This window comes from Serinus canaria, chromosome 3 (assembly GCF_022539315.1).
Source record: "Serinus canaria isolate serCan28SL12 chromosome 3, serCan2020, whole genome shotgun sequence".
NCBI lineage: Eukaryota > Metazoa > Chordata > Aves > Passeriformes > Fringillidae > Serinus > Serinus canaria.
This window is the reverse complement of record NC_066316.1, coordinates 111,781,452-111,793,644: the sequence shown is the minus strand read 5'-3', so window position 1 is coordinate 111,793,644 and position 12,193 is coordinate 111,781,452. Positions and strand designations below refer to the sequence as shown.

At 56.5% G+C, this 12,193-nt stretch overlaps 1 protein-coding gene across 5 annotated transcripts in view; it reads left to right on the top strand.

The window, feature by feature from the left end:
- The first annotated feature begins 196 nt into the window (after positions 1–196).
- The window catches only part of PTK2B (protein tyrosine kinase 2 beta), a 30,313-nt gene continuing 18,316 nt past the window's right edge, over positions 197–12,193 (top strand). For 4 of the 5 annotated variants that reach the window (XM_050972167.1, XM_050972169.1, XM_050972168.1 and 1 more), the window contains exons 1-6: positions 5,318–5,427; positions 6,902–7,002; positions 7,139–7,202; positions 10,473–10,677; positions 11,724–11,832; positions 11,928–11,993. In XM_050972167.1, the coding sequence (XP_050828124.1) occupies positions 6,985–7,002; positions 7,139–7,202; positions 10,473–10,677; positions 11,724–11,832; positions 11,928–11,993 (462 nt within the window). In that variant the 5' untranslated portion in view covers positions 5,318–5,427; positions 6,902–6,984. Of the gene's footprint in view, positions 232–316; positions 364–561; positions 616–1,630; positions 1,729–2,470; positions 2,556–3,791; positions 3,893–5,311; positions 5,428–6,901; positions 7,013–7,110; positions 7,203–10,472; positions 10,678–11,723; positions 11,833–11,927; positions 11,994–12,193 lie in introns of those variants that run through there. The other variant, XM_050972170.1, reaches the window with a different exon arrangement.

Below are 12,193 nucleotides of genomic sequence, written 5' to 3'. Positions count from 1 at the left end.
ATATGGATTGGGATGAGATAATGGGATGTGATCCAGCGGATGGAATAATGGGATGGGGTGGGATGGGATGGCATCCACGGGATGGGATGGGATGGGATGGGATGGGATGGGATTGGCATTGGCATTGGCATTGGCATTGGGATGGAAATGGGATTGGGATGGGATGGGACCTTTCCCCGTCCTCCCCGCAGATCGCGAGAAGCGGATCAGCCTCCCGCAGATCCCGGCCCTGTGAGTGATCCCATCCCTTTTCCCAGGATCCCGTTCCCCATTCCCCATCCCCCATCCCTCTCCCTGACCCCTTTCCCACCCTCAGGAATCTCGGCGAGAAGCATTCCACGCTTTCCCACAGCGTCAGCGGCGGTGAGTCCGACCTCACCCCCCCTCCCCCCCATCCCCATCCGGGCCACATTCCATGCGGGATTCGGGAATGCTGGAGACCCCCCAGCTCTTCTCCAGAGGGTTGGGATGCATCCAAGCATCCCGGATGGAGGAGCTCCAGACCCTCTGGAGGTTCTGGAAGACCGGATGGAATCCCCTCGTCCCGGTTTTCCCCCTCAGATTCCGAGATCTACGCGGAGATCCTGGACGAGTCCTCCAGGCCGAGATCTGGAAGTAGGTGATTCCCGCGGGAATTCTCCGGCTGAGGTGTCCCAGCCCCTCCTGCCCGTCCCAAATTCCCGCCCCAGCCTCAGCAAAGCGCTCAGAAGGTCCTGGAGGAGCTGGGATGAGGCTTGGGGAGGGATCCATGGATCCATGTGGGAATCATGGAGATAGGAGGATCCATGGATCCTCATGGATGGAGAGGGCAGGATGCCTGGATCCTCATGGATCTCCTCATGGTTCCTCATGGATCCTCATGGATGAAGATAGGAGGATCCATGGCTCCAAGATGGGAGGATCCATGGATCCATGTGGGAATTTTGGAGAGGGCAGGATCCATGGATCTTCACGGATCCTCGTGGATAGAGATTGGGGGTTTTCCACGGATCCTCATGGTTGGAGAGACCAGGATCCATGGATCCTCACAGCTCCTCATGATCCTCATGGATCCTCACGGGTGGAGAGGGCAGGATCCATGGATCCATGTGGGAATTTTGGAGAGGGCAGGATCCATGGATCTTCATAGATCCTCGTGGATGGAGATTAGAGGATCCATGGATCCTCACGGCTCCTCCTGGTTGGAGAGACCAGGATCCATGGATCCTCATGGATCTTCATGGATGGAGATTGGAGGATCCATGGATCCTCATGGATCCCCACGGATCCTCATGGATGGAGAGAGCAGGATCCATGGATCCTCACGGATCTTCATGGATGGAGATTGGAGGATCCATGGATCCTCACGGATGGGGAAACCGTGATCCATGGATCCTCACGGATCTCCTCATGGATCCTCATGGTTGGAGAGAGCAGGATCCATGGATCCTCATGGATCTTCATGGATGGAGATTGGAGGATCCATGGATCTTCATGGATGGAGAGAGCAGGATCCATGGCTCCTCACGGATCTCCTCATGGAGATGAGAGGATCCACGGGTCCCCTCGGTAGCCACGGGCCCCTCCCGCCCGCTCATTCCGGGTGGATCTCCCCGTGCACCCATCCCGGAATTCTCCTCCCCGTCCCAAGTCCAGCACTTCGGGATCTCCCGGGACGCCGTGGAGCTGGGCCGGATCCTGGGAGAAGGATTCTTCGGAGAGGTCTACGAGGGAACCTACACCACGCCCGTGAGATACCACCGTCCTTCTCCACCCCCATCCCGATCCCATTCCCGCCCCATCCCAGATTCTGGGGTGTCCCATTCTCGCCCGATCCCGCATTCTGGGGTGTCCCATTCCCGCCCCATCCCACATTCCGGGGTGTCCCATTCCCGCCCCATCCCGCATTCCGGGGTGTCCCATTCCCACCCCATCCCGCATTCCGGGGTGTCCCATTCCCACCCCATCCCGCATTCCGGGGTGTCCCATTCCCACCCCATCCCGATTCCGGGGTGTCCCAATCCCACCCGATCCCAGATTCCCGGGTGTCCCATTCCCGCCCCATCCCGCATTCCGGGGTGTCCCATTCCCGCCCCATCCCGCATCCGGGGTTGTCCATTCGCCAATCCCTTCCATGCCCCTCCCATCCCGGTGTCCCATTCCCCCATCCGCATTCCGGGATGTCCATTCCCGCCCCATCCCGCATTCCGGGGTGTCCCATTCCCGCCCCATCCCGCATTCCGGGGTGTCCCATTCCCGCCCGATCCCAGATTCCCGGGTGTCCCATTCCCACCCCATCCCGCATTCCAGGGTGTCCCATTCCCGCCCCATCCCGCATTCCGGGGTGTCCCAATCCCACCCGATCCCAGATTCCGGGGTGTCCCATTCCCGCATTCCGGGGTGTCCCATTCCCGCCCCATCCCGCATTCCGGGGTGTCCCATTCCCGCATTCCGGGGTGTCCCATTCCCGCCCCATCCCGCATTCCGGCAGAGCGGGGAGCGGATCCGCGTGGCCGTGAAGAGCTGCAAGCCGGACTGCAGCCCCGAGAACCGCGAGAAATTCCTCAGCGAAGCCGGTACCGACCGGGACCTCCCGGGGGGGTTCTGGTGGTCCCGAGGGTTCTTTTGGGGTTTTTTTGGGATCCTGGGGGTCCTTTTGGGCTTTTTTGGGGATCCCAAGGGTCATTTGGCGTTTTTTTTGGGATCCTGGAGGTCCTGCCATGGTCATGGAAGGTCCTAATGGGGTTTTTTGGGGATCCCGAGGGTTCTTTGGGGTTTTTTTGGGATCCTCGATGTCCTGCCATGATTTTTTCGGGATCCTGAGGGTCCGGCTGGGATTTTTTGGGATCCTGAGCGTCCTGCTGGGGTTTTTTTGGGATCCTGAGGATCCTGCTGGGGTTTTTTGGGATCCCGAGGGTCCTGCTGGGGTTTTTTGGGATCCTGAGGGTCCTGGATGGTTGGTTTTTGGGATCCGAGGTCGCGGTGGATCCACTGTGGGTTTTTGTGGATCCTGATGGATCCGCTGCTGGGTTTTTTCTGGGATCCTCGTTTTTTTAGGGTCCTTTTGGGTTTTTTGGGATCCCGAGGGTCCTGCTGGATTTTTGGGATCCTGGGTCTGCTGGGTTTTTTGGGATCCCGAGGGTCCTTTTGGGTTTTTTGGGATCCGAGGGTCCGGCTGGGATTTTTGGGATCCTGAGGTCTGCTTTTTGCCTGACGTATTTTTGGGATCCGAGGGTCCTGTTGGGTTTTTTGGGATCCTGAGGTCCGGCTGGTTTTTGGTCCGAGGTCTGTGGGTTTTTTGGGATCCTGAGGGTCCGGCTGGGATTTTTTGGGATCCCGAGGGTCCTGCTGGGATTTTTTGGGATCCTGAGGATCCTGCTGGGGTTTTTTGGGATCCCGAGGGTCCTGCTGGGGTTTTTTGGGATCACAGGGTTCCTGCTGGTGTTTTTGGGATCCTGAGGATCCTGCTGGGTTTTTTGGTATCCCGAAGGTCCTGCTGGGATTTTTTGGGGATTCCCAAGGAACCCTTGGAACCCAGGATGGAGCAAGAGGGAGTTGATCCCTGCCCAGAAACCCAGGACAGGATCCCAAAACCCCCCCCGGATTGTGGGAAGGGATAACTGGAGCTGGTGGAATCTGCTGGAATCCCTGGCTGGGAATGTCGATCCCTAAAAAAAAAAAACCACCCAGGATTTCCAATTTCTTTGGGAAATCCCGGACAATTCCTCCATCCCCCTCACTCCAGGGATGGGGATTCCCTGGAATGGGGGGGGATCCTCGGTCCCAAGGCGGGAATTCCGCCCTTCCCGCAGTGCTGATGAAGAAGCTGGACCACCCCCACATCGTGAGGCTGATCGGCATCGCCGAGGAGGAGCCCACCTGGATCGTCATGGAGCTCTATCCCTACGGAGAGGTGAGACCCACATCCCGATCCTGTTCTCCTGGTCATGGAGGATCCTCATGGATCCATGGATCCTCACAGATCTTAATGGATCCTCATGGATGGAGAGGGCAGGATCCATGGATCCTTGGGGTGATGGAGTACAGGATCCATGGATCCTCGTGGATGGGGAGGGCAGGATGCAGGGATCCTCATGGATCATCATGGATTCTCATGGATCCTCATGGATGGAGAGGGCTGGATCCATGGATCCTCACAGATCCTAATGGATCCTCCTGGATGGAGAGAGAAGGATCCATGAATCCTCGTGGTTGGAGAGGGCAGGATCCATGGATCATCATGGAAGGAGTGGACAGGATCCATGGATCATCATGGAAGGAGTGGACAGGATCCATGGATCCTCAGGGATGGAGAGGGCAGGATCCATGGATCCTCACAGATCCTAATGGATCCTCCTGGATGGAGAGGGCAGGATCTATGGATCCTTGGGATGGAGAGAGCAGGATCCATGGATCCTCGTGGATGGAGAGGGTGGAATCCATGGATCCTCACGGATGGAGAGGGCAAGATCCATGGATCCTTGTGGGAATGATGGGGAGGACAAGATCCATGGATCCTCGTGATTGGAGAGGGCAGGATCCATGGATCCTCATGGATCGGGAGGGCAGGATCCATGGATCCTCATGGATGGGGAGAACAGGATCCATGGATCCTTGTGGATGGAGAGGGCAGGATCCATGGATCCTCATGGATGGAGAGGGCAGGATCCATGGATCCTCACAGATCCTAATGGATCCTCATGGATGGAGAGGGCAGGATCCATGGATCCTTGTGGGAATGATGGAGAGGACAGTATCCCTGGATAATCATGGAGGGAGAGGGCAGGATCCATGGATCCTCATGGATGGAGAGGGCAGGATCCATGGATCCTCAGGGATGTGGAGGACAGGATCCATGGATCCTCATGGAAAGAGAGGGTGGGATCCATAGATCATCATGGATCAAGACGAGAGGATCCATGAGTCCTCATGGATGGGGAGGGCAGGATCCATGGATCCTTGAGGGAATTATGGAGAAGACAGGATCCATGGATCCTTGGGATGATGCAGTACAGGATGCATGGATCCTCATGGATGGAGAGGGCAGGATCCATGGATCATCATGGATGGAGAGGGCAGGACCCATGGATCCATGTGGGAATGATGGAGAGGGCAGGATCCATGGATCCTCATGGATGGAGAGAGCAGGATCCATGGATCCTCGTGGATGGGGAGGGCCAGATCCCGGCGTTCCGGGGGCTGATCCCGGCGTTCCGGGGGCTGATCCCGGCATTCCGGGGGCTGATCCCGGCATTCCGGGTGCTGATCCCGGCATTCCGGGTGCTGATCCCGGCGTTCCGGGGCTGATCCCGGCGGGTCGGTGCCGTTGCAGCTGGGTCAGTACCTGGAGCAGAACCGGCTGTGCCTGGCCGTGCCCACGCTGGTGCTGTACGCGCTGCAGGTCAGCAAGGCCCTGGCCTACCTGGAGGCCGTCAACTGCGTCCACCGGTGAGAGAGGGGCGGGGCTGGGCGGGGCCGGAGCCCCACGGAATTCTGGGATCACGGGGGGGGTCATGGAGGGGAGGGGTGGGGAGGAGGTGGAGTCTGTGGGAGATGCGTTGGATGGGTGGGAGTGACTCTGCTCCATCCCATCCCATCCCATGGATCCCATGGATCCCATCCCATCCCATCCCATCCCATCCCATCCCATCCCATCCCATCCCATCCCATCCCATCCCATCCCATCCCATCCCATCCCATCCCATCCCATCCCATCCCATGGATCCCATCACATCCCATTATCCCAATATCCCATATTCCATTATACTATTATCCCATTATCCCATTATCCCATTATCCCATTATTCCATTATCCCATTATCCCATCCCAAATCCCGTTATGCCATATCTCATTATCCCATCCGATATCCCATATCCCAAATCCCAAATCCCATTATCCCATGGATCCCCAATCCCAGGGACATCTCTGTCAGGAACATCCTGGGGGCCTCTCCATTATCATACCCCATTATCCCAAATCCCATAATCCCATATCCCATTATCCCATTATCCCACGGATGCCAAATCCCAAAATTCCTAATCCCAGGGACATCGCCGTCAGGAACATCCTGGTGGCCTCTCCATTATCATACCCCATTATCCCAAATCCCCTATCCCATATCCCATATCCCATTATCCCACGGATCCCAAATCCCAACTCCCGATATCCCAAATCCCCAATCCCAGGGACATCGCCGTCAGGAACATCCTGGTGGCCTCTCCATTATTATACCCCATTATCCCAAATCCCAAATCCCCTATCCCCTATCCCATATCCCATTTTCTGACGGATCCCAAATCCCAAATCCCAAATCTCGATATCCCATGGATCCCAAATCCCAACTCCCAATATCCCATGGATCCCCAATCCCAGGGACATCACCGTCAGGAACATCCTGGTGGCCTCTCCATTTTCATACCCCATTATCCCAAACCCCAAATCCCGATATCCCAAATCCCAAATCCCATGGATCCCATATCCCATTATCCCACGGATCCCAAATCCCAACTCCCGATATCCCGTGGATCCCAAATCCCACGGATCCCCAATCCCAGGGACACTGCCATCACAAACATCCTGGTGGCCTCTCCATTTTCATACCCCATTATCCCAAATCCCAAATCCCCTATCCCCTATCCCATATCCCATTTTCTAACGGATCCCAAATCCCAAATCCCATTATCCCATATCCCATTATCCCATTATCCCACGGATGCCAAATCCCCAATCCCAGGGACATCGCCATCAGGAACATCCTGGTGGCCTCCCCTCTCCATTATCATACCCCATTATCCCGTATCCCAATATCCCAAATCCCAAATCCCATGGATCCCATATCCCATTATCCCACGGATCCCAAATCCCAAATATCGATATCCCATGGATCCCAAATCCCCAAATCCCACGGATCCCCAATCCCAGGGACATCGCCGTCAGGAACATCCTGGTGGCCTCCCCGGACTGCGTCAAGCTGGGCGACTTCGGCCTCTCCCGCTACATCGAGGATGAGGAGTACTACAAAGGTGGGATCCCGTGGGATCCCGTGGTCGGATCCGCGGATCCGCGGAGGCCCGCGGATCCATGGCGGGGATAGGTGGATCGGGAATCAGTCCGGTGGTCGTTTCATCCAGTCCACCATCTCTCCGCCTTCCCATCAAGTGGATGTCGCCCGAATCCATCAACTTCCGGCGCTTCACCACGGCCAGCGACGTCTGGATGTTCGGTGAGAGCCGGCGGGGGCGGCGGCGGCATCCCGGGATCCGCTGGGGGGTCCTGGGATCCGGAGGGGGGTCCTGGGATCGGGAGGGGGATCCCGGGATTCAGAGGGGGATCCTGGGGTCAGGAGGGGGATCCTGGGATTGAGGGGGGGATCCCAGGATCCGGAGGGGGATTCCAGGATTCGGAGGGGGATCCCGGGATCTGGTGTGGGGTCATGGGATTGGGAGGGGGATTCCAGGACTCGGAGGGGGATCCTGGGATTCAGATGGGGATCCTGGGATTGGGAGGGGGATCCTGGGATTGGGAGGGGGATTCCAGGACTCGGAGGGAGATCCCGGGATGCAGATTGGGATCCTGGGATTGGGAGGGGGATCCTGGGATTCGGAGCGGGATCCCGGGATTTAGAGGGAGGATCCTGGGATTCAGAGGGGGGATCCTGGGATTCAGCTTGGGATTGGGAGGGGGATCCTGGGATTCAGAGCAGGATCCTGGGATTCAGCATTGTGGGGTGGGATCCTGGGATTCAGAGGGGGATCCTGAGATCTGGAGAGGGATCCCGGGATTCAGAGTGGGATCTTGGGATTCAGAGGGGGATCCTGGGATTGGGAGGGGGATCCTGGGATTCAGATGGGGATCCCGGGATTGGGAGCAGGATCCCAGGATTCAGAGGGGGGATCCTGGGATTCAGCCTGGGATTCAGAGGGGGGTCCTGGGATTTAGAGGGAGGATCCTAGGAGTGGGAGGGAGATCCCGGAATTGGGAGGGGGGTCCCAGGATTCAGAGGGGGATCCCGGGATTGGGAGGGGGATCCTGGGATTCAGCATTTTGGGGTGGAATCCTGGAATTGGGAGGGATTTCCTGGAATTCAGCCTGGGGTTCAGATGAGGATCCTGGGATTGAGAAGAGGATCCTGGGATTAGGAGGGGGATCTTGGGATTCGGAGTGGGATCCTGGGATTCAGAAGGGGATCCCAGATTCAGAACGGGATCCCAGATTCAGAGTGGGATCCTGGGATTCAGAGCGGGATCCCAGATTCAGAGCGGGATCCTGGGATTCAGAAGGGGATCCCAGATTCAGAGGGGGATCCTGGGATTCAGAGCGGGATCCCAGATTCAGAGGGGGATCCTGGGATTCGGAGGGAGATTCCAGGTTTCAGAGGGGGATCCTGGGATTCAGAGGGGGATCCTGGGATTAGTAGGGGAATCCTGGGATTCAGAGGGGGATCCTGGGATTCAGAGGGGGATCCTGGGATTAGGAGGGGAATCCTGGGATTCAGAGGGGGATCCCGGGATCCGGAGGGGGATCCTGGGATTAAGAGGGAGATCCCGGGATTCAGAGAGGGATCCCAGGATTCAGAGGGGGGATCCTGGGATTCAGCATCGTGGGGTTGGATCCTGGGATTGATCTGCTTCCCGTGTGTTGGGTGGGATCTTGGGATTCATCCAGTTCCTGTGGTTTGGGATGGGATCCTGGGATTCAGCACCATGATGGGAGATCCTGGGATTGATCCGCTTCCCGTGGAACGGGGTGGAATTCTGGGATTTATCCTCTCCCCATGGGGTAGAGCTGGATCCTGGGATTTTCCCACTTCCCACAGCATGGAGCAGAATTCCAGGGTTGATCCCTTTCCATGGCTTGGTCTGGGATTCTGGGATTCCCATGATTCCCATGGCATGGAGCAGAATTCCCAGGATTGATCCCTTTCTGATTCCCATGGCATGGAGCAGAATTCCTGGGTTAATCCCTTTCCCATTGGCTGGGATTCTGAGATTCCCCTGATTCCCATGGCATGGAGCAGAATTCCAGACCTGATCCCTTTCCCATGGCAGGGACTGGGATTCTGGGATTCCCATGATTCCCACAGCATGGAGCAGAATTCCCGGATTGACCCCTTTCCCATGGAATGGGGTCCTGGGATTCCCATGGCATGGAGCAGAATTCCAGGGTTGATCCCTTTCCCATGGCTTGGTCTGGGATCATTGGATTCCCATGATTCCCATGGCATGGAGCAGAATTCCCGGATTGATCCCTTTCCATGGCTTGGTCTGGGATTCTGGGATTCCCATGATTCCCATGGAGCAGAATTCCCTGGGTTAATCCCTTTCCCATTGGCTGGGATTCTGAGATTCCCCTGATTCCCATGGCATGGAGCAGAATTCCAGGACCTGATCCCTTTCCCATGGAATGGGATCCTGGGATTCCCATTATTCCCATGGCATGGTGCAGAATTCCTTGGGTTGATCCCCTGATTCCCATGGAATGGAGCAGAATTCCAGGACTGATCCCTTTCCCATGGCATGGGATCCTGGGATTCCCCTGATTCCCATGGCATGGAGCAGAATTCCAGACCTGACCCCTTTCCCATGGTCTGGGATCCCGGGATTCCCATTATTCCCATGGCATGGAGCAGAATTCCAGACCTGACCCCTTTCCCATGGCATGGTCTGGGATCCTGGGATTCCCCTGATTCCCATGGCATGGAGCAGAATTCCTGGGTTGATCCCTTTCCCATGGCATGGTCTGGGATGGGATTCCCCTGATTCCCATGATTCCCATGGAGCAGAATTCCAGACCTGATCCCTTTCCCATGGAATGGGATCCTGGGATTCCCCTGATTCCTGTGGCATGGAGCAGAATTCCCAGATTGATCCCTTTCTCATGGCATGGAGCAGAATTCCCTGGGTTGATCCCCTGATTCCCATGGCATGGAGCAGAATTCCCAGACTGATCCCTTTCCCATAACATGGAACAGAATTCCAGGACTGATCCCTTTCCCATGGCATGGACTGGGATCCTGGGATTCCCCTGATTCCCATGGCATGGAGCAGAATTCCCAGGACTGATCCCTTTCCCATGGCATGGTCTGGGATTCTGGGATTTTTCCTCTTCCCATAGCATGGAGCCAAATTCCAGACCTGATCCCTTTCCCATGGCATGGAGCAGAATTCCAGACCTGATCCCTTTCCATGACATGGACTGGAATTCCTAGGTTGATTCCTTTCCCATGGCATGGTCTGGGATTCCCCTGATTCCCATGGCATGGAGCAGAATTCCCAGGATTTTTTCACTTCCCATGGACTAGGAACCTGGGATTCTGGGATTCCCACAGCACGGATCAGAATCCCTGCATTAATCTCTCCCCACCCCAAAAAAAAACCCCAATCTCCAACCCTTCAAAGCTCCACCAGATCCCATTTATGAATACAAACCCCGGAAAGCTCCGGATTCCCGGGAATTCCGCCGGGGCTGAGGTGGTGCCGTCGGATTCCCGCAGCCGTGTGCGTGTGGGAGATCCTGAGCTTCGGGAAGCAGCCGTTCTTCTGGCTGGAGAACAAGGACGTGATCGGAGTCCTGGAGAAAGGGGATCGGCTGCCCAAGCCCGACCTCTGCCCGCCCGTCCTCTACACGCTGATGACGCGCTGCTGGGACTACGACCCCGCGGAGCGGCCGCGCTTCCAGGAGCTGGTCTGCAGCCTCAGGTGGGCCTGGAATGCTGGGGGAGCCCTGGGAAAATGTGGGAACGTTGGGGGGAAAAGTTGGGAAAAGTTTGGGATCTGGAGATTTTATGGAAAAGTTTGGGTTTAGCTGGGAAGTGAAGGGCTCCAACTCCAAAGGGTCTCCAGGGTCTCCAAGCTTCAAGGTTTGTCCAAGCCCGAATTCCAGGAGCTGCTCTGCAGCCTCAGGTGGGCCTGGAATGCTGGGGGATCCATGGAAGGCGTGGGAATGTTGGGGTGAAAAGTTTGGGATCAAGAGATTTTATGGAAAAGTTTGGGTTTAGCTGGGAAGGGAAACGCTCCAACTCAAAAGGGTCTCCAAAGGGTCTCCAAGGTTTGTCCAAGCCCAAATTCCAGGAACTGCTCTGCAGCCTCAGGTGGGCCTGGAATGCTGGGGGAGCCATGGAAAAATGTGGGAATGGTGGGGGGGAAAATTTGGGTTGAGGAGTATTTAGGGAATAGTTTGGGTTTTGGTGGGAAGCGAAGGGCTCCAACTCCAAAGAGTCTCCAAGGTTTCTCCAAGCCCGAATTCCAGGAGCTGTTCTGGAGCCTCAGGTGGGCCTGGAATGCTGGGGGAGCCCTGGGAAAATGTGGGAACGTTGGGGGGAAAAGTTGGGAAAAGTTTGGGATCTGGAGATTTTATGGAAAAGTTTGGGTTTAGCTGGGATGTGAAGGGCTCCAACTCCAAAGGGTCTCCAAAGGGTCTCCAAAGAGTCTCCAAGGTTTGTCCAAGCTCAAATTCCAGGAGCTGCTCTGCAGCCTCAGGTGGGCCTGGAATGCTGGGGGAGCCATGGAAGGGGTGGGAATGTTGGAGGAAAAGTTTGGGATCAGGAGATTTTCTGGAGAGGTTTGGGTTTTGGTGGGAAGCGAAAGGCTCCAACTCCAAAGGGTCTCCAAGGTTTGTCCAAGCCCAAATTCCAGGAGCTGCTCTGCAGCCTCAGGTGGGCCTGGAATGCCGGAGGATCCAAGGCTGGGAATTCCCACCCGGAATTCCCGGGAAGGTCACCTGGCTGTCCCCTCCCTCCCCGCAGTGACATTTACCTGATGGAGAAGGAGCTGGCCCAGGAGCAGGAGAGGAACAACCGACCCCGCCCTCCCAAAATCCTGGAGCCGCCGGAATTCCAGGAGCCGCCCCCCAAGGTCGGGATGGGGGCGGGAACCGGGACGGGAATTTTGGGATTTCCCGGATGGGATCCGGAGGAATTCCCGCCCTTTTTCCCTCCGAATTCCCACAGCCCAGCAGGCCCATGTACAAGCCGCCATCCCAGAATAATCTCCTGGCTCCCAAGCTGCAATTCCAGGTGAGGAATTCCAGGATTTGGGGTCCGACCGTTCCCACCCCACCCCGGAAGCCATCCGGGAATTCCGGGGGTTTCATCCAACCCTCTCCAGGCCTGGATGGGTTTTCCATGGGGGAATTGTTCCTGACATCCCAAAATATCCTAAAATATCCTAAAATATCCCCAAATATCCCCAAATATCCTAAAATATCCCAAAATAT